The sequence below is a fragment of the Euleptes europaea genome, chromosome 9 (genome assembly GCF_029931775.1).
Source record: "Euleptes europaea isolate rEulEur1 chromosome 9, rEulEur1.hap1, whole genome shotgun sequence".
NCBI lineage: Eukaryota > Metazoa > Chordata > Lepidosauria > Squamata > Sphaerodactylidae > Euleptes > Euleptes europaea.
Window position 1 is genome coordinate 78,806,029 of NC_079320.1, and position 27,973 is coordinate 78,834,001.

Below are 27,973 nucleotides of genomic sequence, written 5' to 3' on the forward strand. Positions count from 1 at the left end.
ATTCCTCTCTCTTAAGTGGTCTTCCCCACCCATTTCCTGCCTTCCTTTCCAGCCCTGCATTTGGTGGTACTTGTATAATTCATGCTATAAAACCAGAGTTAGGCTGGGATAGTACAGATTTACCATTCTTGCACTTCTTTACACCCAACCTTTTTCCTTTGCTAGCTGCTTTGCAATGCATTTCAGCATGCTCTGGGGACACCCTTTTTCAAAATCCCCCGAATATTATTCAATTAAATTGTTTTGCATTCTTGATAGCAAATCTGTCCTATGTTAAACAATGGACAGTATCCATCGATGCTTCACACGCATTCAGCCCGAGAGAAATCCGGCTGGTCTGATTTGCTGATCCTAAATCTGGTAGCATTTTCATTCAGTGCTGTACAATGCAGGCTCAGCTCAGCTGGATTTTGAATGTATACTCAAAGAATGTATATTCGAAGAAAACCGGAGGCCTCGGATAAATATGATGAAGAGTTTCCAGAAAAACAGTTTTAAGTGAGAAGCTTTTTTGATTTCTTCTTCTTTCTTTGTTTTGCAGTCTTCGCTTTCTTTCCCTTTCTCGTAACATTTGCTTTGACTTTGTTCTTCTTCTGATTCAGCTTCTGGCCATCTCTGCAAAACAAGACAAGCTACCTTAACTACTGCACGTACTAATATATAACCTTAAAAAATAGCAAACATATTCAGCAGGAAACGGCTCCAGCAGATGAGAACACTTCCCAGAAGCTCAAAAGGTGATCCATAATAGCACTTTCAAGGGTAGAATCACAGCACCCCCAATACCCGCTTGTGAGCAAAGAGGACCGTAAAAGGCTGGAGGATGGTCGTTTGCCCATGTCCTCACCTTTGTCCTTCACTGCAATAACGAGACAGAGGCCACTGGCTAACCATTAGGAAGAACTCCCTGACAGAGCGGTTCCTCAGTGGAACAGGCTTCCTCAGGAGGTGGTGGGCTCTCCTTTGGAGATTTTTAAGCAGAGGCTAGATGGCCATCTATCAGCAATGCTGATTCTGTGAACTTAGGCGGCTCATGAGAGGGAGGGCAGGAAGGGTTGTGTCCACGTTTGGCTCTCGTGGCCCTTTCTTGCATGCCCAGGGAAATGCAGATTGCCACTTTCCTCCAGGCCAGATTGTCCAGGGATCCTGGAGGGTTTTTGGGGGGCCATCTTCTGGTCATGGAGTAGGGGTCACCAGATCCTCCCAGAAGGCGGGGCTCCTCTTCCCACCTGAGGCTCCTCGCCAGCCTTGGTTAGGGGAGGGTCTGTGGCTCAGTGCTAGAGCATCTGCTTGGCATGCAGAAGGTCCCAGGTTCAATCCCCGGCATCTCCAGCTAAAGGGACTAGGCAGGTAGGCGATGTGAAAGACCTGCCTGAGACCCTGGAGAGTTGCTGCCAGTCTGAGTAGACAATACTGACTTTGATGGACCAGGGGTCTGATTCAGCCCCTTGAGAGCTCTTATCTGGCTTGCGAACCAGCCACCACTCCCCAGTCCCGATCTGGGCTGGCGAGCCCGCTGCAAACTCGCCAGCCGAGGCAGCCCCCCCCCCCCACTCTCGATCTGGGCTGATGAGGCATGGCCTGGCCCAACTAAGTCACATTAATGTCATATCTGGCCCTCAAAACAAATGAGTTCGACACCCCTGTGTTAGTCTTTAAGGTGCAGTAAGATGCCTTTTGATTTCTGCAGATAATTGCACATCAGGGTTCCTCACTCAAAAGCAGAAACGGCAGCGCTACAAGGCTTGAATCTTTGCTGGACACGTAACTGGCCACTTCTATGTTTTAATCTCTCAGTCATAAACTGCTGAGTTTTTTCTTTTTAGCTCCAATGAAAATGAAACACTCCTTGTCCAAGTCATTATATTCAAGGGATAATGTTAAGTTTTTACTTTAGGAGTGGGAAAACACCATGAGTACTGGGTGCCAAGTCCACTCCCAGTGTGGAAACCACATTAAGAACTCTATGGGATAATAAAATAGGATACAAACAGTGTAAAAGAAATACACAAAGTGACTCTGTTTTGCATAAGAAGCCTCCAATCTGCTTAAACGAACAAAGGCATCCATCATGACCAACCTACCGGCAAACTCTTGTAGCTGCTCGCAAATTAGGACAGGCGGTGCGCTTGTGGTCTGCCGCTCCACAAACGAAACATCCGGGATCAGCATTCTTACATGAGTGACTTGGAAGCGCACAGCGGTTACAACTGTGACAGTGAACCCAAGCTGCAAAATGAAAGACCAGCGGCCCGAAAAGGGCAATAAGGAAAACAAACACCTCAACAGAATTCCAAATGTGAAGGGGAGCTACTTAAAAAGGCCTTGTAAAGCTCTCTTTTGCTTGTTTCTGATATTAAACACATACGGCAGTGGAGCCAATCCTTCCAGTTTTTTGGACAATGTATTCGTTTCCTATCAAATCCATATTTAGTTAAAACATTTTTAAGCAGCTTTTCCACCCAATTTAGGGTCCCCAAGGCAGTGAACAATCAAAACATTAAGACAAGCTTAAAACACACATGCACACAAAATTAAACAAAACACATGAATGAGTAGGAAGAAGGCTCCGTAATAGTGAGAGAATGCTAAAAAGAGAAAAGTCTTCAAGGCAAGTGTCCAAGATAAGTGGATCACGTTGCTCTGAGTGTTCAAGCAGACTCGAGCATATCAAGATTCAAGAGACATTGGCAAAGTGTTATGCCACATTGAGAACCTCTGCCATGAATCATGGCCCACGATTGCTTAAGAAACGTAAGTACATAAGAAAGGCCATGCTGGATCAGACCAAGGTCCATCAAGTCTAGCAGTCTGTTCACACAGTGGCCAACCCTAGGAACCCCACAAACCAAACAACTGCAGCATCCTTCCTGTGTTACACAGCACCTAATAGAATAGGCATGCTCCTCTGATCCTGGAGAGAACAGAGCCTTGTTTACTTACGTGAGGGCTCCTTCTGTTCTGGGATCGAAGGCATCTTGTAGACTGTGGGTTTTACCATCACGTGCCCAGGGAGGCAGGACTAAAGCTTCACTTCCTGTCCTCCTGGGCGGGAAAACCTCCCAATACCAGTTTTCAGACTCGCCGAGCTAAAGGAGACAGGTAAGTGCAAGGAACAACAAACACTACAGCAAAATAAGTGATATGAATAAGAACAGGAATAGGAAGTGAAACAACCGTTTAAACGGTTAACAGTGATCTCCTTTGGACGCAAGATGGCGGCAAGGGAGAATGAATGTGCATAGCAGGAGTTCATGTCCTGAAAGGACCTAACTATCTAACAAACTCTGCAAACATCTGGAGGTTAGAAAGACTCTTGGGAGGGCAAGATGCCTTCGATCCCAGAACAGAAGGAGCCCTCACGTAAGTAAACAAGGCTCCGTTCTCATTCTGGGCTCTTCAGGCATCTTGTAGACTGTGGGATCTCCAAGAGCTGATTAGTCTGGGCGGGCTTAAGTCTCCTCCACGACGTGTTGCAAGACCCTTCTGCCGAAGGCTGCGTCAGCAGATGCCATGGAGTCGATTTTATAGTGCCTAACAAAGGTGGAGACAGAGGCCCAAGTGGCTGCCCGACAAATTTCCTCCACAGAGGCCTGTCTATCAAAGGCTGCTGAGGTGGCGGCACTGCTCACGGAGTGACCGGTGATACCGGCTGGAACCTGAAGTTTGCTGGCTTTGTAAGCTTCTGCAATGTACTGTCTGATGGCGTAACTAATGGCCGACCTAGACATCTTAGAATCACAGTTCGGGTTATTTATGGAAATGAATAGTGATTCTGAGCGCCTAAGGGATGAAGTACAGTTAATGTATACTTTGAGGGTTCTATGGAGATCCAGCTTGTGCCACTCCTTCTCTTTCAGGTTGCTAGGGTTGGGGCAAAAAGATGGAAGGTGAATCTCCTGTTTTCGGTGGAAGATGAAATTCACCTTGGGGATGAAACTGGGGTCAGGACGAAGTACGACTTTGTCCTTGTGAAAAACACAAAAACCTGATCTTATAGATAATGCACCCAGTTCAGACACTCTTCTGGCAGAAGTAACAGCTGTCAAGAAGATTGCCTTCATTCTCAGCATTTTTAGAGAGATCTCCTTAATGGGTTCAAATGGGGGACGTGTTAATGCTGCTAACACTACGTTAAGTCGCCATGTAGGGAAACGGTGTATGGGCGGTGGTCTGGTCTGGATTACTCCTTTTAAAAATGTCTGTATGTGAGGATGTCGAGAAGGAATTATGCCGTCAACTGTGGATATGGTAGCTACCTGCCTACGTAAGGTGGCCGCCCTAAGACCTTGTTCTGCGCCGTCGTGCAGGAACTCCAGGATTTTGGAAACGTCCGAAGTTAAGGGGTCGAAATTCTTATGTCTGCACCAGAGAACGAAGGTTTTCCACGAGAAGTTGTAGATTCTTCTAGTTGACGTTTTTCTGGACTCAGTCATGGTATTGACAATCCCGATGTTATAGCCTTGTCTTAGGAGATTGCTCCACTCAATTTCCATGCGGTCAAGTGAAGCCATTGTGGGTCTGGGTGGTGTAAGGGCCCTTGGATCAACAGGTCTGGCATCGGAGGGAGTTCCCATGGCTGTTGAACTGACATCTCCTTGAGGCTGGGAAACCATGGTCTCCTTGCCCAGCAGGTAGCTACTAGAATGACCGTAGCCCTCTCTTGTCTTATTTTCCTCATCACCTTCGGCAGGATGGGAAAAGGAGGGAAAGCAAAGAGAAGCCCCTTGGGCCATGGAGACCGCAGGGCATCCATCCCCTCGACTTTTGAGTGGTAGTACCTTGTGAAAAAGCGAGGGAGAAGATGGTTTTGATCGGATGCAAACAGGTCCACTGAAGGTTGGCCGAACCTCTCTGCTATCTGGCGAAAGATGTCTCTGTTGAGGGACCACTCCCCCTCGTCTACGGTCTGGCGACTCAACCAATCGGCTTGGAGATTGAGAACTCCCCTGATGTGTTCCGCCGAGATGGAAGCCACTCTTTTTTCGGCCCAGGACAATATCAGGGTTGCTTCCTGGTGAAGCTTCGATGATCTGGAAACCCCCCCCCCCGTTTGTTTAAATGTTCCTTGGCAGACACATTGTCCGTGCGCACAAGGACATGGAGGTGAATAAGTAAGTCCTGAAAATAACTCAAGGCCAGACGGATGGCTCTGAGCTCAAGGATGTTTATGTGTAGTTTCTTCTCTGACTTTGACCAGGTGCCTTGAGCTATGTGGGATTGGCATGTAGCTCCCCAACCTTCCAAGCTGGCATCCGTGAACAGCTGGATTCGTTCCTCTACTAGGAAGGATAGGCCCTTGCTGAGATTCTTGCGGTTGCACCACCAGGAGAGGCTGTTCCGGAAGTCTTGATTCCAGGTTATAGTTTTGTCCATCTTTCTGGTAATTAGGTGTTGATAGGGTTGTAGAAGATTCTGCAATGGACGGGAGTGAAACCTGGCCCAAGGAACACAACTTAGACAGGACACCATTAGACCCATGAGTTTGGCAAGGAACATAACTTTCCCCTTGTTGACCCTGATCAAGGACTGTGCTATGGATTTGATTTTGGAAATCCTGTCCGGAGGTAGGCATACCAGATTCTGTTTGGTGTCTAGAATGACTCCTAGATGTTGAAATCTTTGGGTCGGATTTAGATGACTCTTTTCCGAATTTACTTAGAAGCCATGCTCTGTTAGAGTTTGGACCACCTTGTGTGTGTGGGCTAGCGACTCCTTTTTGGATCTGGAACAGATTAAAATGTCATCCAGATAGGGAAAAACTCTGATCCCTTCCTGTCTGAGACTGGCCACCAGTGTTACAAGAACCTTTGTAAAGATCCGAGGAGCTGACCCCAGGCCGAAGGGCAGGGCCCTGAACTGATAATGTTTCCCAGCATAACAAAACCTGAGAAACCTCCTGTGGTGTATTAGGATATGAAGGTATGCGTCTTTTAAATCTAGAGAGGTCATGAAATCCCCCGGGAGTAGGGTTTCTATGATGGATTTCAGGGTTTCCATCCTGAATTTCCTGTATTTCACTGACCTGTTCAGTTGTTTTAGGTCCAAAATAGCCCTCCAGTCCCCATTTCTTTTGGGGACTGTAAAGAATATTGAATAGGTCCCTTTTCCCTCCTCTGGGGGTGGAACTGGTTCTATGGCCTGAATGGAAGCCAGGTGATTTATGGCTGCCAAGGTTCTCAAGTGCTTTTCTGGTTTCAGCGCTCTCGGGGATGATAGAAAACTGTCCTTTGGAGTGTTTACAAACTCTATTAGGTAACTTGAGGATACCACTTGGGCTACCCAAGCGTCGGTGTGGGGTGAGGTCCACTTGTGGCTGAAGTTTAAGACCCTTCCCCCCACCGCTGATGTGTTGGCGTCATTGTTTTTTGCTCTTGGAGAACTTGTCTCCCTTGGCACTGTACTGGTGCTGTTGTCCCTGTTGGGGACGAAAAAATCTGCCCCCCCCCCTACGAAAGGAGCCTCTATTATTGTTCCAGCTACTTCTGCATTGTTCAGGCTTAAAACGGTTAAGTGTGTGAAAGGACCTAAAGCTGGGGTATGAGGAAGAGTTCCTCCCATCCTTTCTGTAGGATTTAGGTAGGACTTTCTTTCTGTCCTTGTCTTCGACAAGGATCTTCTCCAGCCTTTCCCCAAATAACTTTCCCCCCTGAAATGGATAAGACAGAGTGAGGGATTTGGTCTTGAACTCATTTTGCCATGGTCTTAACCATAGGGCCGTTCACACTGCTATGTTGGAGGATAGGCCTCGAGCTGCGAATGTCATTGAGTCAAGGGATGCATCAGTCATAAAGGCTACCGCCTTTAATAGTCTGTTCAGCCCATCAGTGATCCTGCGATTGTCGCCAGAATATAGCTGGGCTATTTTCTGATCCACACTATGGAGGCTTTAGCCATAATAGATGTGGCTGCTGAGGCTTGAATGGCCAATGCTGAGGAGTCATGAACCTTTTTTGGTTAAAATCTCAGCCTTCCTGTCCATGGGATCTTTTATATTCCCCAGCCCATCCTCTGCCAGGAGGTCCAGGGAGTGAACCGCCGCGACTGGGGCATCAATTATAGGGTTCTTAAGGAGCTCCGTGGCCTGAGGAACCATGGCATACATTCTTTTGATATTAGCCGGGAATTGTCTGTTGGCCAATGGTTTATCTAGTTCGGCTCTGAGCTGATTTTCAAAAAACTCTGGAAAGGGAATGGTATGGATTTGAGAGGAAGATCTAGGGAAGAATTCTTTTGCTTCCTTCTTCCTGGATTTTTTAGCCTCTGTAGCAGGTTCAGGATCTTCATCTAAGTCTAGGGCAACCAGGGCCTTGCTTAGGAGGTTCTGGAATTCCTCAGCCCCAAAGAGGCGAGACTGTTGCTCTTCTAATATGACTGGGGTGTCGTCTTCCGATTCATACTCCCCATCCTCTCTATTTTCCCCTTCAGAGTCAGCTATATTGGAGGAATCATCTTCTACGGCAAGTCTGGGCTGACTCTGTAAAATGGCCTTTCTGGCTGCTTTAGTTGGCCATAAACCTCTAAATGGTTCCACATTGCTTTTAACCTGTGGATCAGTCTGACCCTGGAGGTTGCACAGGGGATTAATTCCTATGGTCTTAAGGAGAGGCGAAATGGAGTTACTAAAGGCCTGAAGCATTTGCGATTGCCTATCCAAAACCCCATTAAACATATCAAAGGCTTCCCTGCGCGTTAAAGGGGACTCAGGATCAATTAAGCTTACATTGCTGCCGGACTCCGATGCAGGGCTCTGTGCCCGGGATCTGTCCGCTCCACATCCAGGTTCGCCCGCCTCGTTGCGGCGCGTGGCCCTTTTGGCGCCATTTCCAGGCGGGCCGGAGGCGGGCGTCTTTTCAGGAGCGCTGGGGCCTTCCGCGCCGAGTTCCGCGGGACCGCAAGGGTGGCCGTTGGAACCTTCTTTACGACTCTGCCCTGTCGAGGCGACGAGGGCTCGGTCGTTATCTCCCTCGGAGAGGAGCTCCTCCTCCGATTCACCTCGTTCACCCGCCATCTTGCTCTCCAAAGCGAAGGGGGGGGGGGAAGCACGGGAGAGAGATTTTTTTTTTTTTAAGGATTGGAGCGAGTTAGGGAAGAGAAAGAATAAAGAAGACAAAAGGGACAGTAAAGTCAAGGGAAAATCCTTTGAAGAAGCCTTCCTCTAACGGAGCCGATTGGCGAAGCTGCCTCCCTTTACAAAGGCAGGACGGAAACTGGGATTGGGAGGTTTTCCCGCCCAGGAGGACAGGAAGTGAAGCTTTAGTCCTGCCTTCCTGGGCACGTGATGGTAAAACCCACAGTCTACAAGATGCCTGAAGAGCCCGGAACGAGAATAGGTATGCATCATGACTAGTATTAATTTTGACTAGAAGCTATGGATAGCCCTCTCTTCCATGAACATGTCCACTCCCCTCTTAAAGCCCTCCAAGTTGGCAGCGATCACCACATCCTGGGGCAGGGAGTTCCATAATTTAACTATGCATTGTGTGAAGAAATACTTCCTTTTCTCTGTTTTGAATCTCTCACCCTCCAGCTTCTGCAGATGACCCACATTCTAGTATTATGTGAGAAGGAGAAAAGCATCTCCATACCATGCACAATTTTAGACCTCTATCATGTCTTCCCTTAACTGCCTTATTTCTAAGCTGTACAGCCCTAATTGGAGAGAAGGGGGGGGGAAAGACCACCTCCTCCTGCTATCTGGCAAACTCACAGTATCCTGTTCTCTGGTTGGACCCCCGGTGTCCCTGAGGCTTGCCAGGATTTCACTGTCTATACTGGCGCAGGGGAAGACCCTGCCAGCTCAGGGGGAAAACTTCATGGACTTTTCCATGACTGCTTGTTATTTTTAAGTGTTAAAAAACAACAACCAAAACAATCAAATTAGCCGCATTCTTTCACAATGTGGAAGAACTGCCTTGGCTATTCAATCCAGGGCTGTCATTTGCAAAGGTTGTTTTGAGGGCAGCTCTTAAGTGGGCTGGTTTCTCTCTGTACTGGAGCAGGGAAGTTCAGTTGGAATGGCAGTTTGAGCTTGAGTTATTTTTGCTGAATAACAATGTGATTAAAAAAAATACTTACAAGGTTTCACACACGTTTTGCAAAGAAAACAGTGTCTCCATCGTCTCCCATCCTATTCAAAAGAAGAAATCGGGCACAGATTTTAAAAAAACAGGATTAACTGAAGTGTCACTGGAGATCTAGTTTTCACTATATTTACCCGCAGATGGTCCCTGAGAGAACAGCCTCAGACCAGATTAAGGGAGCCAGTGTGGGGTAGTGGTTAAGAACGGTGGTTTGGAGCAGTGGACTCTGATCTGGAGAACCAGGTTTGTTTCCACACTCCTCCACATGAGCAGCGGAGGCTAATCTGGTGAACCGGGTTGGTTTCCTCACTCCTCCACACGAAGCCAGGTGGGTGACCTTGGGCTAGTCACAGTTCTCTCTGAACTCTCTCAGCCCCACCTACCTCACAGGGTGTCTTTTGTGGGGAGGGGAAGGGAAGGTGATTGTAAGCCACTTTGAGTCTCCTTAAAAGTAGAGAAAGTCGGCATATAAAAACCAACTCTTCTTCTTTATAGGTTACCACCAGACCTCTGCTCTGGGCCCAGAAACAATGGAAAGTTTACCACCCAATCCTGTCCATATTTACTCAGAAACAAGTTCCAGGACATGCACAGGATTTCAGCTTACACTTCTTATCAGGGAGCTTCCTCCCCCGCACCCCCAATCCTGACAGCCACTCACACACACTAGACAATATTTGTGTTTAGCCTCTTTCCAAGATATACTCACTTTGGATGTGCATGAATTGCATACTTCACAGTGTTGGTTCTCTGAACTCACATATCGCTGACAAATGCAGCAAAACCTGGCAGAGAGGGAGAAAGCAGTTGAGATCATCGGTTTCACCCAAGAGATGTTTCACTAGACACTGTTAAAATTGAGTTAACCCCCATATCAGTACTCCCCCCCCCTTTTGCCATCAACTCACAGCCAACGTACGGCAACCCAGTAGGGGTTTCAAGGCAAGAGACTAACAGAGGTGGATTGCCATTGCCTGCTTCTGCATAGCAACCCTGGAATTCCTTGGTGGTCTCCTATCCAAGTACTAACCAGGGCTTCCGAGATCTGATGAGATCAGGCTAACGAGAGCCAGCATGGTAGAGTGGTTAAGAGCGGTGGTTTGGAGTGGTTTGATTCTCCACTCCTCCACAAGAGCGACGGACACTAATCTGGTGAACCAGGTTGGTTTCCCCACTCCTCTACATGAAGCCAGCTGGGTGACCTTGGGCTAGTCACAGCTCTCTTAAAGCTCTCTCAGCCCCACATACCTCACATGGTGTCTGTTGTGGGGAGGGGAAGGGAAGGTGATTGTAAGCCAGTTTGATTCTTCCTTAAGTGGTAGAGAAAGTCGGCATATAAAAACCAACTCTTCTTCTTCTTCTAACCTGGGCTATCCAGGTCAGGGTATCAGTACTTTATAAATTAATTAGCATTGACCCTGGGAGTTTGATGGATTTAGGGCTGAACAGAGCAAAAGCCACGGTCCATCAACGCTTGCATGATATGGAGCTCCAGTTGGAGATTGCACAACTTTCTGGGGTACATACGAATTTATTATCTGGTGGTGGCAAAGTCACAGCTCCATATCTTTCTAATATTACTTTACCCCAACTGAGATGGGCATTCTTGAGAGCACGTTTTGATGCCCTCCCTTCGGCTGTTCTTCTGGGTAGATTTCTAAATCAACCCAGAGAGATGAGAAAATGTGTGTGTACAGAAAGAGCAGAGGAGTCCTTGTCACATATTCTATTATACTGTGAATTCTATGAGGAATTTAGAAGATCTATAATCGATCCCTGGTTACAACGATATGGTTATTTGCATCAATCTATAATGGAAGAAAGATTAATTATCCAATTTCTGCTTGAAGATAAAAATCCTGCGATTTCTTATGATGTAGTTAAATTTTGCTGGAAGGCCATTATTAAAAGGAATGATCAAAACAAAAAGGGTTATATTATTAGTGACATATCAGATGATGAGTGAAGGGTGAAGCAATGCACAATATATAATGTACAATGTTTATCTGGTGCTCTATTATGTTGATAATGTATTTAATCAGTTTATGTTTGGTTATTTTACTGTATTTTTATTTTCCCTTTTTATTGTTATTTTTACTAATGTTATATAGGTACTTGCACTGCTCCGTTATTTTATGCTGGCCAATGGCCGTAACAATAAATGGAAATTACCATTAAAATACCTTTAGCTATAGACAGATGAAGTAGCCTGAATAGCCCTGACTAGTCTGTCAGAACTTGGAAGCTAAGCAGGGTTTTCCATGATTAGTACTTTGATGGGGGACCACTAAGGAAGACTGGGGTTGCTATGCAGAGGCAGGCAATGGCAAACCACCTCTGAACTTCTCTTGACTTGAAAACCCCATGAGCTTGGGGTTGCTATGAGTCGGTGGCAACTTGATGGCACGCAATTATGATTATAGACAGATGAACAAAACCTTTACCTATACCCTTCTTCCACAGGAAGCACTATCAAATGAGGTGAAAGATTAGTAAAAATACGAACAGGGGACTGCTTTCGGCCTGTCTTCCCATGCTTGTAGAGGGCATGGTTATCATAGTCCACCTAGAAAATGCAAGCAAAGGACAGGGGTGAAAACATTATTATTAATTATTAGTATTATTATAATTTCTTAATGTATCGTCCGCCTTTCAACTGGGACTCAAGGCAGATTACAAGCACAATGAAAACTATTCAGTCAGTCAGCAAGTGGATTACACAATACAACATTTGACTCTTAACAGCAAAGATTCCTAGTAAAATACGATAATGCAGTGGGGCTTAGACTGAAGAACTAGGAAAAATGCCAGCAAAAATATCTGTTTAACTGGCAACACAACAAGCAGTGTAGGACAGAAGTCATTTCCTAAGCTGATCCATCACATCTCAGATCTGTTCTACCACAAGACTAATAAAATAATTCTGTTTTGCACATTTTACTGGAAGATCACATACATTTACCATTTATATGCACTATTTTTAGACATTCCTACTTTCCTTACACTGGTCTCTATCTCTAAGGTCTACAGCAATGTTGTGGTGCGCATTGGTCTGCTTTTACACAGGGTAAGAGGCCCAAATTCCATATCTAAATCAATGGATTGGAGTCATACAGCTTCCTGCTGTGAAGATCCCTGGATATCCCAAACTGCTGCTCCAGAAAGTCTATACATGCGTTTGGAGAGAAGAGACTCTCTCACAGCAATCGTCCTTTGCAGCATGAGAAACGGCTGCTAGGAAACCCAGAGAAGTCAGGGGCACAAGACTGTTTGGACTAACTGGATGATATCAAAAAGAACAAAGAACTAGCACCCATCATCCCCACAGAAACAAAATGAATGCCCACCGCTATCCCCTTTCCTCATCCCCCCTTTTTCTTTTTTCTTCCTTTCCTCCTTTTCGCTTCCTCCGTTTGTTTTTCCCATTAGTGATATTAGTCTTGTGGGGGGCACTGTCTTTACATTGTTAAGATTTTAAATGTTATTTTATATTATATAAAGTATTCATGTTGACTGTATATTTTAACTGTTGTCAGCTGCTCTGAGCCGGACTTCGGTCAGAAAAGGGCGGGGTAAAAACAAACAAACCAGTGCTTTTACCTGATAATCCAGCATCCTGAAACTTGGGAAAAATTCAACAATGCGGGATTCAAAAAAGTACGGAAATATCCAAAATATGGGTAACTCTTTGCTGGAAGCATCTAGTAAACAAAAGACATGGGGTGGGAGGAGAGAGGGAGAGAGATTTGCTTTTAAAAAATCTTCAGGATAGCTGGATAATAAAGGTCTGCAAACAGCCTAATAGCATAGCAACTCACAAGCAATTTACAATGGATCCTGGCCCCAGTCCTCCTGGGTCTAATTATAGCTTTAGATGATTAATCTATGGAATTAAAGCTTGCAGAACTGGTAACAGTCTATTTGAAGACAGATCACGATGGGTAGCCATGTTAGTCCAGTAGCACTTTAAAGACGAACGAAATTTCTGGCAGGGTATTAGCTTTTGTGAGTCACAGCTGAAGAGTCACAGTATCTGAAGAAGTGAGCAGTGACTCGTGAAAGCTCATATTCTGCCAGAAATTTTGTTCCTCTTTAAGGTGCTACTGGACTCTTGGCTCAAGTCTATTTGAAATATCTTGAAGTATCTGGAGCTCCAATCATTGCTTCAAAGCAACTAATACTCTGAAAAACTTGCTTTTGCTAATTGCTGCACCAATAATTACCTGCACGATCTGTTGGCTTCCACATGGCAATCAGCTGTTTGAAAGTAAAAGCCAGTGCTTCAACCAAGCCCCCAAATGGAGGATCGGCCACCATGATGACCCCTTTTCCTTCGTCTTGCTGCAAGAATTTCTGGCATATATCGTGGGCAGCCTGCAAAAGACCAAGGGTCCCTTTCAAACACAGGCAGCATTCAGGTGTCAGGCTTAACCAAGGCTCAATAAAAACGTGCCTGACCCCGGCTGGTTGCTGGGCTTACACACACACCTCCCTCCCTTCCTCCTCCTTGTATAGAGAATTGGGGTTAAAAATCTAATCCCAGTTTCCCAGGATGCACAAAGGGAGATTAGCAGATTTGCAGAATGATTTTCATGTGGTAAAAGGGGAAGGGAAATCATAAGAGGCTGTGTGGGTCAACGCCAAACAAAACAAAACGATCAAAGCGCCATCACTCCACAAGATGGAACACAGGCAACCATGTCCTAGAACTTGGCTGTCCCTTACCTCTCCACCAAAGAAATAATGGTTAAACATATTGTAGTGGCAGAACTCCTCCTCTGTATAAAATTGAGAGTACCTGTAAAGAAATTACTTCCATTACTAGAAAGCCTACAGGCCAAAAAACTGGTTGATCAGCTTAAGGCAATACTGCTTATGGATTCAAGTCAAGAAATTGCTTCCGTTTGCTGTGTTCTTGTCCTTTTAAAGGTAAAGGCAGTCCCCTGTGTAAGCACTGGGTCATTACTGATCCATGGGGTGACGTCACATCCCGACATTTACTAGGCAGACTATGTTTATGAGGTGGTTTGCCACTGCCTTCCCCAGTCTTGTCTTTTATGCAACACTTTATTCTCTGCTTCCCTCTGGTTCCTGTTGCATAGTCTACTGCCTACTGTTCTTCCTTCAGCAACCTTGTTGTCCCTGACCGCCCTTCTCTTGAGTTACCTTACCATCTGGGATCTCTCCCAACTCTCAACTTGCACCTGGCTCTGGCTGGGAAAGGGCAGGGTATAAATCTAATAAAATAACCTGCCCCACCAGGATAATGCTTTTCCCTGGACCCGTGAGGGGTTTTCTTCCTAGAAAAACATTCCCTTCTCTCACACACATTTCAAAAACAGTGTTTACTCAACTGATGGAACGTTCAAGGATATCTGGGGCCGAGCTGGGGCTTAACTGCCAGATGAGTAATATACATTATTTAAAAACTTGACTGGCTACAAAACAAATTAGGGTGTCACCCCCCCCCCCAATACCCACAAGTTTCTTCTGAAAAATCCCCCCAGTTTAAAAACCATTTGGCACAAAGACTGGTTTTTGGAGGGGAATATTTGGCCTCCCCTGTTTACAAAGGAATCAATTCCTCATCTACCCAACATAGAGAAGTCTCACAGATATTGGTCATACAATGAGGAAGCTTCAAAACAAAGTGGATTCTGACAAGAGAAGAAAACTCTAATTCAATTATTTATAATGGAGGGCCTATACATGCCCCCACCCCCATGACAATTTCTATATCTTGGAGACATTCAGAATTTTGGAAGACAAATTGGAACCATCAGAAATTTTAGGCAACCCCATCTTCCCGCTTCCAATGGCTTCTGACAGCTGGTGGTGAGCTGATTCAAACTGCTCACCATTCATGAAGCGTCAAATCCCAAAATTTTCCATAAGACATTCAAAGCCATTCTTTGTAGGAGGATTTTTTGCAGTCTATTTCATTAGAAGGATATTATTTTGAGAGAAAATTATATAGTTGTATTATAGCTGTGTCTTGTCTGTTTCCTGATTTTGATTGCCTATTACCTGCAGATCAGACTTTCTGTAAGGCACCTTGAGCTGCCGTGGTTGGTGGAGAAGGCAGCGTATAAATAAATTTGGGGCATTTAATGATAATGTGGGTACTTGGGGTGGACACTAGTGGATTAATGGTAAGGAAGTGCTGCTCTGAAATGAAGAGAGCATCAAATGCTTCAAAGAGAGCATCAAATGCTTAGAAATGTCCTACCTGAAATCAATATCTAATAAAAGGCTCCTAATGGGGTTTTTCTGTTCCTGCGATGATTGTAATTTGATCAGTTCATGAAGCCTGAAAAAAAATTGACATAAACCCATTTCAATTTACAACACAAAAGCCTAAATAATAACAATGAATATACTAAATGTTCTTTGTAAGGAGGAAAAAAGGGGAAGGTTTCCTGCTCAGTGTCATATCCTGGAGACAGGATATGCACAAGCTACTGAAATAACACCCAGGAAATCCCTTCCATCAGTTGGAAATCCTCCATGGGATACAACCCAACAACCCTTGTTGTTGGGTTGTATCCCATGAAGAATTTCTAACTGATGGAAGGGATTTCCTCCCATAGGAAGTATCCTGCTTGCCTCTTCCCTCTTGTAGAAACCCCAAATGCACTCTGAAATGCTGCTCCAGTGGGACAGGCACTACCCCCAGGAACAACAACGAGAAGAAGATGGGAGGTCTGCAACGGAGCTGGGGAACTGGCAAAAATCCCCTTGCAAGCAAAAATCCTCCAAGGGATCCAAGCCATTATGAATGGAGAAGTCAAAAATAAAAGCACAGAGGGTCCTCAAAATTTCAAGCTTTGTGCATATCCGCTATCATAAATCAATGGAATAATAATCCTATCTGTATTGCTCTCTAATTCTAGATGTTAACAATGAGGATCTAGTGGTGTTTTTTTGCTTTACAAAAGGCCTGCTAGACAATTTTAGAGGAATAACCCCTATCTAGAAACTGTCTCATCAGCAATTTAGCTAGTTTAACAAAATCTGTGTATTGACTGCAGTTTCTTCTTATTCTGAGCATTTGTGAATATGGTAGATTTTTTTTCAGATGGTATGAGTGGAAGCTATCGCCTGTGAGAAAAGAATTTGTATCAGTGGGTTTCCTATATGAGAGCCAGCATGGTGTAGTGGTTAAGAGCGGTGGTTCGGAGCGGTGGAATCTGATCTGGAGAACCAGGTTTGATTCCCCACTCCTCTACATGAGCGGCGGAGGCTAATCTGGTGAACCGGGTTGGTTTCGCCACTCCTACACATGAAGCCAGCTGGGTGACCTTGTGCTAGTCACAGCTCTCTTAGCCCCACCTACCTCATAGGGTGTCTGTTGTGGGGAGGGGAAGGTGATTGTAAGCCTGTTTGATTCTCCCTTAAGTGGTAGAGAAAGTCGGCATAAAAAACCAACTCTTCTTCTTCTATATGTATCTGTCTGGATAGTATTAGCCACTTTCCTAAACTCCACATCCAAAAAGTTAATTTTTTGCCTTATCAAATGTCATTTCAAATTTGATGGCATCATGAACAGTGCTGAAGATCCAAGCCTCCAGCTTACAACTTCTTCAGCATCTGAACGCCAGGAAAATGTGTTGGATTTTTATTTTAAATAGTCTCTGGCCCAAGGCCTTATATTCTGAAGTGGATTGGTTATGTGTCTGATATAATGTTGTCCTTTTATTTACAAAGATCAGTTTTGTGGAAATTTCTGTATTTTCTACATGTCTGAATGTTTTTCCCCTCCCACCTCCCCTTTGTAATTTATGCTTTGTCACATGCTTAAGCAGTATCTTTGTAGAAGAAGTTGCTTTTCTCTACCTTTAAGGAGTCTCAAAGTGGCTTACAATTGCCTTCCCTCCCCACCACCCCACAACAGGCACCTTGTGAGGTAGGTAGGGCAGAGAGAGTTCGGAGAGAATTGTGACTAGCCCAAGATCACCCAGCAGGCGTCATATGGAAGAGCGGGGAATCGAACCTGGTTCTCCAGATCAGAGTCTGCTGCTCTTAACTACTACACCACACTATATTCTGATTGCATCATCCCTTTGCCTGACATATAAGAAGCATGATACTCTGCACTACGCACTTATACATGAGTACTGGCTCCAGACAGCACTTCACCTTTTGACCAGACAATAAAGGTAACTTGTATTGCCAAGCAATATTATTTGGCTCCAACTTTTTTTGTATTCAAATGTTTTTATACCAAATGATTCCCCCCTTAGGTACACAATTGAATTACCATCAACGATACATGTACCTAACCATGGCAGTAAGATACTAAGTAAGAGGTCTTGGATTGATATCTCTGCCTTTGATCACAGAGAATTAGTAGTAGTAAGGTAAGGTAAAGGTCCCCTGTGCAAGCACCGGGTCATTCCTGACCCATGCGGTGACATCACATCCCGACGATTCCAAGGGAGACTTTGTTTGCGGGGTGGTTTGCCAGTGCCTTCCCCAGTCATCTTCCCTTTACCCCCAGCAAGCTGGGTACTCATTTCACCGACCTAGGAAGGATGGAAGGCTGAGTCAACCTTGAGCCAGCTACCTGAAACCGACTTCCGTCGGGATCAAACTCAGGTCATGAGCAGAGCTTTTGACTGCAGTACTGGAGCTTAACACTGCGCCACGGGGCTCCTATTAGTAGTAGTATCATATCATTAATTCTATTTGGCCTATTGTTCAAAAATACATCAATTTTAATGATCAATAATTGTTCTGCTTTTTCCTTTTCTCTCCATAGCATTTCATCTTGATCTAGTTTTGAGATTATGAATGTATTAATGTAATGTCTGGTATGATTAATATTATTTGACCACTGAGGAAGGCCATTTGGCCAAAGCGCGTCTGGTCAGGGTCAATAAGGGTGCTTTGTATTTATGTACATTTGTGAGGCTATTATTTGGTCCAAGACATGCTTTTTAAAAAGGAATATTGTAATAAATATATACATATGTATTCTTATATATTTTTACATTGATGCTTTTAACTTCTAGATATTGAGCCAATACGTTCATATTGTCTTAACCTTTTTGGTTCTTAATTCAATTTATTTCGGGTTAAGTTATTTCCCTTTCTTTTTCCTGTTGCTATTTATTTACTTCACATGTCATCCACCTTTCTTGTTGAGACCCAGGGCAGGTTAGTTATAAAAGACAATGCAATAAGCCAGGGGTCTCCAACATGATGCCCATGGGAGCCATGGTGCCCACCGACACCTTTTCTGGTGCCCATCAAGTGTTTCTAGGAAGCGGGAGGGGCCAGGTAGGGCTTTTGCCCAGCAAGACTTCTGATTGGCTACTGGTGATTTCATAGGCTGTGCAGATGTTTTCAAATGTTGCTTTGGCAGCAGCTGCCACCACATCATAAGGATGTGCACTGTGTGTTACTGAAGTTAAGCTGTGGCAATCATCTTGTGGCAGGCTCCGCCTCCTGCAGCAGCCATTTTGTGGCAGCCATTTTGTTGTTGCCCCTACCATGCCATATCAGAATTCCAAATGTGCCTGCTGGCTCAAAAGGGTTGGGGACCGCTGCAATAAACACAGCATAGTGCACACCATGAACAATGCAATAAAACTGGCTTACACACATTAAAGAACAATTAATTAGAAACAGACTAAGGTTGCCCCTTATTTTTAATTTTAAAAAATAAGGTACTCCTTTCACTGCATAAGCACCAGCTACGGCCTCAAGCTGACAGAAAAACCAACCATTTCCCCCCCCCCCCAAAAAAAAATTGGGAGTGAAAGTACTCCATGACAGACCTTGGTGTGCCGACACAAAGCACCCTCTTGAAGCTGTGTGCGACAATGAGGTCCAGCAGGAACTGGCAACTCCGGTCGGCAAACAGATACTGCGCGTTGGTCTTCTTGTTCTCTAGAGGTCTGAGGAGCTGGCTGGGTCTCCTCAACTGGGCAACAGAGACATCACTAAGCACCCCATGGCCAGAATGTCTGCTCCACTCAGCTGGCAAGAGAAGCTGTTGGCATTCTTGACAGAACTTCCTTTCCGATAATGGCAAAACGACAAACTCCTTGTACCTTATGTTATAAAGCAAAGTAGGCCACTGTCTTAGAATACAAGACTCACTGGAAAAGACAATCATGCTAGGAAAAGCTGAAGGCAGCAGGAAGGCTGCAATCCAGAGGGGGGGCAAATCTCTGTAGGAGCCAGCATGACCCCACGCCGGCGTAGGTGACACTTTATCATGGTGGCACCTATACTGGTGCGGGGGCAAACACGCTGGTGTCCAGGAGCCATGGAGCTCCGCCGGCCCCCACTGCCAGCACAGCCACTCCAGGAACTAAATCCTGGAAGAGGATGATGGTGTGCAGGAGGCGTTCCCAGGGCCGGAGCTGCCTTTGTTAAGCTTCCTAACCCTGTTCGCCCCGGGAACGCCCCCTTGAGCTGTGGAGTACCCAGCAAGCTGGGTACTCATTTCACCGACCTCGGAAGGATGGAAGGCTGAGTCAACCTTGAGCCGGCTACCTGAAACCGACTTCCATCGGGATCGAACTCAGGCCGTGAGCAGAGCTTTTGACTGCAGTACTGCAGCTTAACACTCTACGCCACGGGGCTCCTCTTGGGTTGGGAGAGCAGGCTAAAAATGCAATGAAATAAAATAAACTTAATAACCCTTGAAAGCAAATTTTCTTTCCTTTGGAGGTGAAACTGTGGGGAAACTTTCTACCTCATCTTCATCAAAATTTGATGAGGGCCACCAGGGGCAGGATGACATACTGTGTGGGCAGGATCCCACACCCTCTTCTCGGCTACCGTTCACCTCAGATGGCATTTGTTTTTAAATTAATGTAAGCCATTTTGAGTTGTTCAGGAGAAGAGTGGGATCAAAATATTTTAAATATATTCAATAAATAAAATAGGGCATTAAAACTTAAGTCCACAACAAAGCAACTCTATGCAGAATTACTCCATTCGAAGCCGCCTCGGGCCAAGAGGAAAGGGAAGATAGATATTGTCCCGAGACGGGTCCCGGCCCGTCTGGGACTGAAAGGCCCCACTGCCACCAGGGGAGTACAGGGGAAGGGGAAGACTCGGGGGGAGGCCAGGGACGCCCAGGGATCCAACCCCTTACCTGTCCGTTTTTTCTCCCCTACAGACGCCGCGGCAGGAGCCGGAGCGGCCCGCGAGGAAGACCGGGCCAGGGGGTCGAGCCGGGAGGGGGAAGTCGGCCGGCACCTCAAAGAGAGGGGGTGGGGCTGGCAGAAGGGAGACGGTGCCCGAGCTCCGGCCGGCAGCGGGAGCCTCGGTAGTCTCGCTGTCCCCGCAGGCCTCCGAGTAGACCTCCCCGCGGCCCAGCTGACTGACGGGCGGGCGCGCCCCGGGCGAGGACGCGGCGGTCCCGCAGGGCCCAGCGAAGGAGGACAGCCCCCGGCCCTCCCAAGGGGTGGGGGAGGGGAGGCGCGGACTGGGCGGCCAGACCATAACATGGAAGCAGGGCCCAAGGAAGAACGGCCTGTTTCCGGAGGGGGGGGGGAAAGAGGGCTCGTCAGCTCTCATAAGGTCTCGGGGGGCGGGGCCTGGGGGTGAGAGGAGAAGAGCCAGGCCTTTATAAAGGCCACGGGAGCAGAGGCCAGGGAGGAGAGAGAGGTCAGAAGTCTCCTGGCTGTTAGCTGACAGTGGCGAGATTCTGGCTTCGTCGGAGGGAGAAGGTGACTTGGATTCTCCCTCCGAATGGTCTGAGGCCGAGGAGGCTCCGTTGGCTTGACCTGTGCAGACGGCAGAGGAGCGGTGGGCACGAACTCCAGAGCCAACAGCCCCTACAGATATATTTTAATAAATAAATAAAGTTAATTGGTGGTGGTGGAAAGTACCATCAAGTCACAGCCGACTTATGATGACCCTGTATGGTTGTCAAGGCAAGAGACCTTTAGAGGTGGTTTGCCATTGCCTGCCTCTGCGTTGCAACCCTGGACTTCCTTGGTGGTCTCCCATCCAAGCACTAGCCAGAACCGACCCTGCTTAGCTTCTGAGATCTGATGAGATGAGGCTAGCCTGGACCATCCAGGTCAGGGCAAAATTAATTACCCCATTGAAATTAGACTGGAGTAACTCTGCATAGGATTGCACTGTAAATCAGTTAGTCTATAAAGGTGCCATGGGTTTATTTGTTCCTTCTGAGATGACAAGATACCCTTGAGGATGTTTAAGATCCACAGGGTTACTAGCAAACTGTCCACAGGCCTGCACAAAACAGCAATTCATTATAGGGGCTCAACCATACCTTTCCTTATTTTGCGTGTGAGAGAAGGAGGGCTGCCGACTTTGGTTGTACTGTTCCTGAGCTAAACGCCTAGCTTCAGACACCTGAAAAGACATACGCAAAAGAAACATCTAAATCAAAAGTGAAATTTTTTCCATCCATAGAGTTTCAACTGCATAGTCAAGTGGTCAAGTGCAGTTTCAAAGTTTCCTTCCAGAATTAACATCCCAGCCAAAAAGAAATAAATCCCAAGTAAACATATAATAATTCCAAAATTTGCTCGTTAGAAGTTCTTATACACAAGACTAACAGGACTAAGCAGGTCTACTCAAAATCTTAGTCATTTAATGTGGCTTACTTCTAGGAAACAGCTAGTCACCCTTGCTTCTACCTCTCTCAGCTAACCTGGCCTCCTCTTTCTTTCTCTCCACTGAAATGTGCATTATAAACGTCCTAAAGTACAGATCTGTCTGTTTTGCTTGTCTTACATTTTATAGTCTCATGAGGATTAATGGCATTATAAAATTAATAAATATCACCTTCCTGGCTCTCTCTTTTCTTTTAACCAGTATTCCCCCTCCCTGCTTTCCTTTCTTTCTTTCTTTCTTTCTTTCTTTCTTTCTTTCTTTCTTTCTTTCTTTCTTTCGTTCGTTCTTCTCCCACTCTATAATATCTTTTTCTGCAAGGACTTCACAAATATTTTTTTTTTTAATATAGCGCAATGCTTGGACTGTCAGACTAGTATCTGGGAGACCTGGGTTTGAACTCCCACCCTGCCACAGAAGCTTGATGGGTGATCTTGGGCTAGTCACTTACCCTCAGGCTAACCTACCTCATAGGGTTGTTATGACACTAAAACAGAGGAGAGGAGAACGATGTAAACAATTTTGTGTCTCTGTTTGAGGAGGATGGCAGGATATAAATAAAGAAATAAATAAAAGAATCTCAGTGCCCAGTAAGGTTGCAAGGACCCCCCTGGCCACTGGCGGGGGATAGAGGGGTGGGGTTGCCAGATCCAGGTTGGGAAACTCCTGAAGATTTGGGGATGGAACCTAAGAAGGACAGGGACCTCAGTGGATGATAATGCCATAGAGTCCACCCCGCAAAGCATCCATTTTCTCCAGGGGAATGAATTGCTGTAGACTGGAGACTAACTGTAATTCCAGGGGATTCCCAGGTCCTTCCTGGAAGCTGGCATCCGAGGACGAGGAGAAGAAGAGTTGTTTTCTATATGGCGACTTTCTCTACCACTTAAGGAAGAATCAAACAGGCTTACAGTCACCTTTCCCTCCCCACAACAGATACCCTGTGAGGTAGGTGAGGTTGAGAGCTGTGACTAGCCCAGGGTCACCCAGCTGGCTTCGTGCGCAGGAGTGGGGAAACAAATCCATTTCACCAGATTAACCTCCGCCGCTCATGTGGAGGAGTGAGGAATTGAACCTGGTTCTCCAGATCAGAGCTCACCCCTCCAAGAGCACCACCCAGTCTGTGTTGATTTTAGTGGGGGAAATTTAAGCATCATTTTTGTACAGCAGTCAACCAGAGGTAAGCATGCTACCTGGGATTAAACAGATCAGGATTTATCATTAACTGGACATACAAATACTGCCCCCTTTCTGCTTACCTTTTCATCTTCCCACTGAAAAAAACTACAATCTTTTCTTTCTCTACAAGCGGAACAAGCATAAAATCTTCTCCCCTCGTCCTTTCCTTGGTGAATCTTTGTAAACAAAAGAGCAGGCCCTGAAAGAGAGTGTTATTTGGAAGCTTTTCGAGAGAAGGGTGCGCACATCCTAACTATATATAGTCAAGGGTGCTTGAGATTCACATAAAAATACTCCTGCCTTTCAAAAGAGCAATACAGATAATGGAAAGGTAGAGGTACAATCCCACTGAAGCATTTCTGTACAACAGTTGTGAAATATTGAGAAGACCAGGAAATCCCATTTGATCTGTTTACAACCTTTGCATTGATCTGATAGGGAAACAACTTTTAGAGCAAAATTCTAGAAAAATAAGGACAGCATAACCCAATACCTCTATGAGATACAACCCACAATCACAACATAGCCTGCTCTGTGATATTTGCTTGGTCCTATCATTGAATGTTTTTTCCCTACTGGACCTATGTGGCCATTTGTCTTAGGATATGGGTAGAGGGGAAGACCCAACATGAGATGGATTGACTCTATAAAGGAAGCCACAGCCCTCAATTTGCAAGATCTGAGCAAGGCTGTAAAAGACAGGACATTTTGGAGGTCATTGATTCATAGGGTTGCCATGAGTCGGAAGCGACTTGACGGCACTTAACTCACACACATGGTTGGAGGCTAAGCGGCATATCAACTTCGTTGAAACTAAGCACACCAGAATCTGGTCAATGCCTGGACAGGAAGTAAGGCTTCCAACTTCCAGGTGGTTGCTGGAAATATCCCAGTATTACAGCAGATCTCCAGGAGACAGAGAGCCCTGATGGAAGGTGGACTCTATGGCATTATACCCCAATAGAATTCCCTCCCCTCCTCAAACCCCACTCTCCTCAATCTCTACCCCCCCCCCCCAAATCTCCAGGTATTTTCTAACCCAAAGCTGGCAACTCTACCATTAGGGTTGCCAACCTCCAGGTGGTGGCTGGAGATCTCTGGCTATTACAACTGATCTCCAGCCAATAGAGATCAGTTCTCCTGGAGAAAATGGCCACTTTGGCAATTCGACTCTATGGTATTGAAGTCCCTCCCCTCCCCAAACCCCACCCTCCTCATGCCCCACCCCAAAAATCTCCAGGTATTTCCCAACCTAGAGCTGGCAACCATAACTATCATAGAAAATCTGTATGGATACCACCTTGAATGCTCATAAATTACAGTTAATGCACGTACAATCTGAGTACAGCATACACTTGATTTCCTTTTATACATGTTGAGTAGTTCTCACGTTACATTCAGCGTGCATATAGGTGAACATTTGATTTAAACTTCACATTTATCCAGGTACCTGTCCCCGATTCAGTTGTAAAGTGATGCACTTTGGCTCTTTCTTACAAATAGGTATACGTGCCTACACACAGGAAGTACATGTGTTCACTGTAACACGTGAACAGGGCTTGGATATAAAGGGAATAGGTTCAATTAACAAACAAGCGGCTCAATAGGGACACTTCTATGGGATTTCCCGAACATGCCTTGAAATTAACAACCCCCAAAAAGGAAAAGGGGGAGAGAAGCAAAGGAACTGGGCATAATTCAGCTAAAACATTTTAGCATACATGTCCCCCACCAAAGGCTGCTAAGCAAACTTCATAGTCATGGGATAAGAGGACAAGTCCTCTTATGGATTGAGAGCTGGCTGAAAAATAGGAAGCAGAGAGTAGGAATCAATGGTCAGTTCTCACAATGGCGGGATGTAAGCAGTGGGGTGCCTCAGGGATCTGTGTTGGGACCAGTGCTTTTCAACCTGTTCATCAATGACCTGGAGTTGGGGTTAAACAGTGAAGTAGCCAAGTTTGCAGATGACACCAAATTATTTAGGGTGGTTAAAACAAAATCGGACTGTGAAGAGCTCCAGAAGGATCTCTACATACTGGAAGAATGGGCATTAAAATGGCAAATGAGATTCAATGTAAGTGTAAAGTGATGCATATTGGGACAAAAAATCCCAACTTCACATATACACTGATGGGATCTGTGCTGGCAGCGACAGACCAAGAAAGGGATCTTGGGCTAGTAGTGGATAGCTCAATGAAGATGTCAACCCAGTGTGCGGCTGCTGTAGAAAAGGCAAATTCCATGCTGGCCATAATTAGACGAGGAATAGAGAATAAAACTGCTGATATCATACTGCCCTTGTACAAATCTATGGTGAGACCACACTTGGAATACTGTGTACAGTTCTGGTCACCACACCTAAAAAAGGATATTACAGAAGGTGCAGAAAAGAGCAACCAAAATGATTACGGGACTAGAGCAACTGTCCTATGGGGAGCGGTTAGGACGGTTAGGGCTGTTTAGCTTGGAAAGAAGGCGGCTGAGGGGAGACATGATAGAGGTCTATAAAATTATGCATGGTTTGGAGAGAGTGGGCAGGGAGAGGTTTTTCTCCCTCTCCCATAATACTAGAACATGGGGTCATCTGCTAAAGCTGGAGAGCGAGAGATTCAAAACAGATAAAAGGAAGTATTTTTTCACACAACACATAGTTAAATTGTGGAACTCCCTGCCCCAGGATGTGGTGATTGCTGCCAGTTTGGAGGGCTTTAAGAGGGGAGTGGACATATTCATGGAGGAGAGGGGTATTCATGGCTATTAGTTAGAATGGATACTAGTCATGCTGCATACCTATTCTCTCTAGTATATTATTTTGGGTGCGGTGGAACACAGGCAGGATGGTGCTGCTGCAGTTTTCTTGTTTGTGGCTTCCTAGAGGCACCTGGTTGGCCACTGTGTGAACAGACTGCTGGACTTTATGGGCCTTGGTCTGATCCAGCAGGGCCTTTCTTACGTTCTTATGTCCCTTAAGTTGCTTTAATACTAAAACTGTTGTCAATAACAACGGGGCTTGGGAGCCTGTTAGGGTTGCCAGGTCCCTCTTCTCAACCGGCGGGAGATTTTTGGGGCGGAGCCTGAAGAGGGCGGGGTTTGGGGAGGGACTTCAATGCCATAGAGTTCAATTGCCAGAGCAGCCATTTTTCCTCCAGGTGATCTGATCTCCATCAGCTGGAGATCAGTTGAACTAGCAGGACATCTCCTGCTACTACCTGGCAGTTGAGGAGAAAATACGACACCTCTGCACAACTATCTGGAGGATGAGGAAATCAGCACAGGAGCGAAAATAAGTGAAAAATAGCAAGTATGTTAAAGCTAAACACAATAATTTACAATGATGGTCTCATGGACCTCCAATATCTAAAATGCAATAAGTGTCCGATGTAAAATCTTATGTAAGGTAAGTATACTTCAATTATCAGTCTCTCTTGTTTCACAGAAGCAGGTGTACATGGACGAGAGGATGTCAGCAGACGAGAGTGCATCTGGAGGATACGATCGTTCTGATGTCAACAAGTTCAAATCTTCATCAGTCCTTCCTACACATTACAATAAATATATACAAAATTGCCATTTCCTGCTACATAACATGTTAAAAATCAATAAATGTACAATATTAATCTTATACTTACATCTTAACGTCTCGTTATTTCACATATCATCATCCATATCACAAAGTCCCCTCAGGGTAAATGTTCAATTATTGCAATATCCAATTTGTCCAGAGAAGGGTAAGCTCCAGAGTTCCTTCCACAAAGGGTGAGGTCTGAAATGTGGCATTATTCCCCTTGCAACATACATTATCCTCCAGATGCACTCTCGCCTGCTGACATCCTCTCGTCCACGTACACCTGCTTTTGTGAAACAAGAGAGACTGATAATTGAAGTATACTTACCTTACATAAGATTTTACATCGGACACTTATTGCACTGTAGATATTGGAGGTCCATGAGACCATCATTGTAAATTGTTGTGTTTAGCTTTAATATACTTGCTATTTTTTCACTTATTTTCGCTCCTGTACTGACTACCTGGCAGTTGGCAACCCTAGCGCCTGTGCCTAAACCCCCCACCCCACCCACCCCCGGTGTCAGCGGTCTCACCATGCGGGCAGCGAGGGGCTGGAGCAGCGGGGTCCCGATCCAGCAGGAGCGCCACCCCCAAGCGGGGACCCCCTTCCATCGCACTTCTGGTCCCCGAGCGACGCGGGCCAGAGAGGCGAGGCCAAAGGACGCGGGGGTAGGGTGGGGCGGGGGGCGGCTAGGCCTTCCGCTGCGCACGCGGCGGCCGCCCCAGCCCAAACCGGAAGTGTGGGTTGCGGCTCTTGGCGCTCTGCTTTTCCATCTCTATGCTCTCGGGGCCGGGGTGAACCCTACCGCGCCGCCACTTTCCCAACCCTGCGCCTACAGCGCCACCTGCCGTCCCCGCCAGACAAGGACGGGGGACCGAGCAAGGGGGAGGCTCTGAGCCTGCATCTTGGAGCATCTTCTTGTTCACTGTTATTATTAACAACTGCAGTTTATTATTACCATACAGAGAAAAATGCAACCCGTAATTTTGTTTTAGAAGGGGGGAAACGACATTTCTCATTTCTGTTGCTGTTATCTCCACCTCTTCTAAAGCAGTAGAAAAGGGCAAGAGTCCAGGAGCACCTTAAAGACGAACAAGAATATTTTCTGGTAGGGTAGGAGCTTTCGTGAGCCACAGCTCACAAAAGCTCATACCCTACCAGAAAATATTTTAGTCTTTAAGGTGCTCCTGGACTCTTGCCCTTTTCTACTACTGCAGACAGACTAACACGGCTACCCACTGTGAATTATCTTCTAAAGCATTTATTAAAGCTGGTGTGTGGTGTTGTGGTTAAGAGTATCTGGGCAACCCAGGTTCAGATCCCAACTTGTGCCATGGAAGCTCACTGGCTGACCTTGCTGCAGCCTAACCTACCTCACAGGGTTGTTGTGAGGATAAAATGGAGGAGAGGAGAATGAGGTGAGCTACTTTGGGTCCCCATTAGGGTTACCAATAGGGAGGTCAGGTAAACATGTCTACAGGATCGCCCTGACCTAGATTCCCATCGTTCAAATTATTCTAAAAAGGCTGGTGGTGA

General features: G+C 45.8%; 1 protein-coding gene across 1 annotated transcript; it reads right to left on the reverse strand.

Annotated features, from left to right (window-relative positions):
* Nucleotides 1-494: 494 nt before the first annotated feature.
* On the reverse strand, nt 495-27,050 carry ZCCHC4 (zinc finger CCHC-type containing 4). Its single transcript, XM_056855105.1, has 13 exons — nt 26,970-27,050; nt 22,949-23,067; nt 21,346-21,428; nt 18,866-19,141; nt 15,313-15,393; nt 13,809-13,881; nt 13,307-13,457; nt 12,684-12,784; nt 11,528-11,649; nt 9,793-9,868; nt 9,079-9,130; nt 2,085-2,229; nt 495-615 (listed from the first exon to the last, which is right to left on the reverse strand). The coding sequence occupies exons 1-13, from the start codon at nt 27,046-27,048 to the stop codon at nt 495-497; spliced, it is 1,479 nt and encodes a 492-aa protein (XP_056711083.1). The 5' UTR covers nt 27,049-27,050.
* Between the last annotated feature and the right edge of the window lie 923 nt (nt 27,051-27,973).

Excerpts from the sequence above, each read along its gene's own strand:
- ZCCHC4 (XM_056855105.1), bottom strand. The coding sequence starts at position 27,048 with ATGGAAGGGGGTCCCCGCTTGGGGGTGGCGCTCCTGCTGGATCGGGAC. Across the intron at positions 21,429-22,948 it reads TTCAGTGGGAAGATGAAAAG|GTGTCTGAAGCTAGGCGTTT; the intron begins GTAAGCAGAAAG and ends ATGTCTTTTCAG. Across the intron at positions 12,785-13,306 it reads GAAGCCAACAGATCGTGCAG|ATGCTTCCAGCAAAGAGTTA; the intron begins GTAATTATTGGT and ends TTTGTTTACTAG.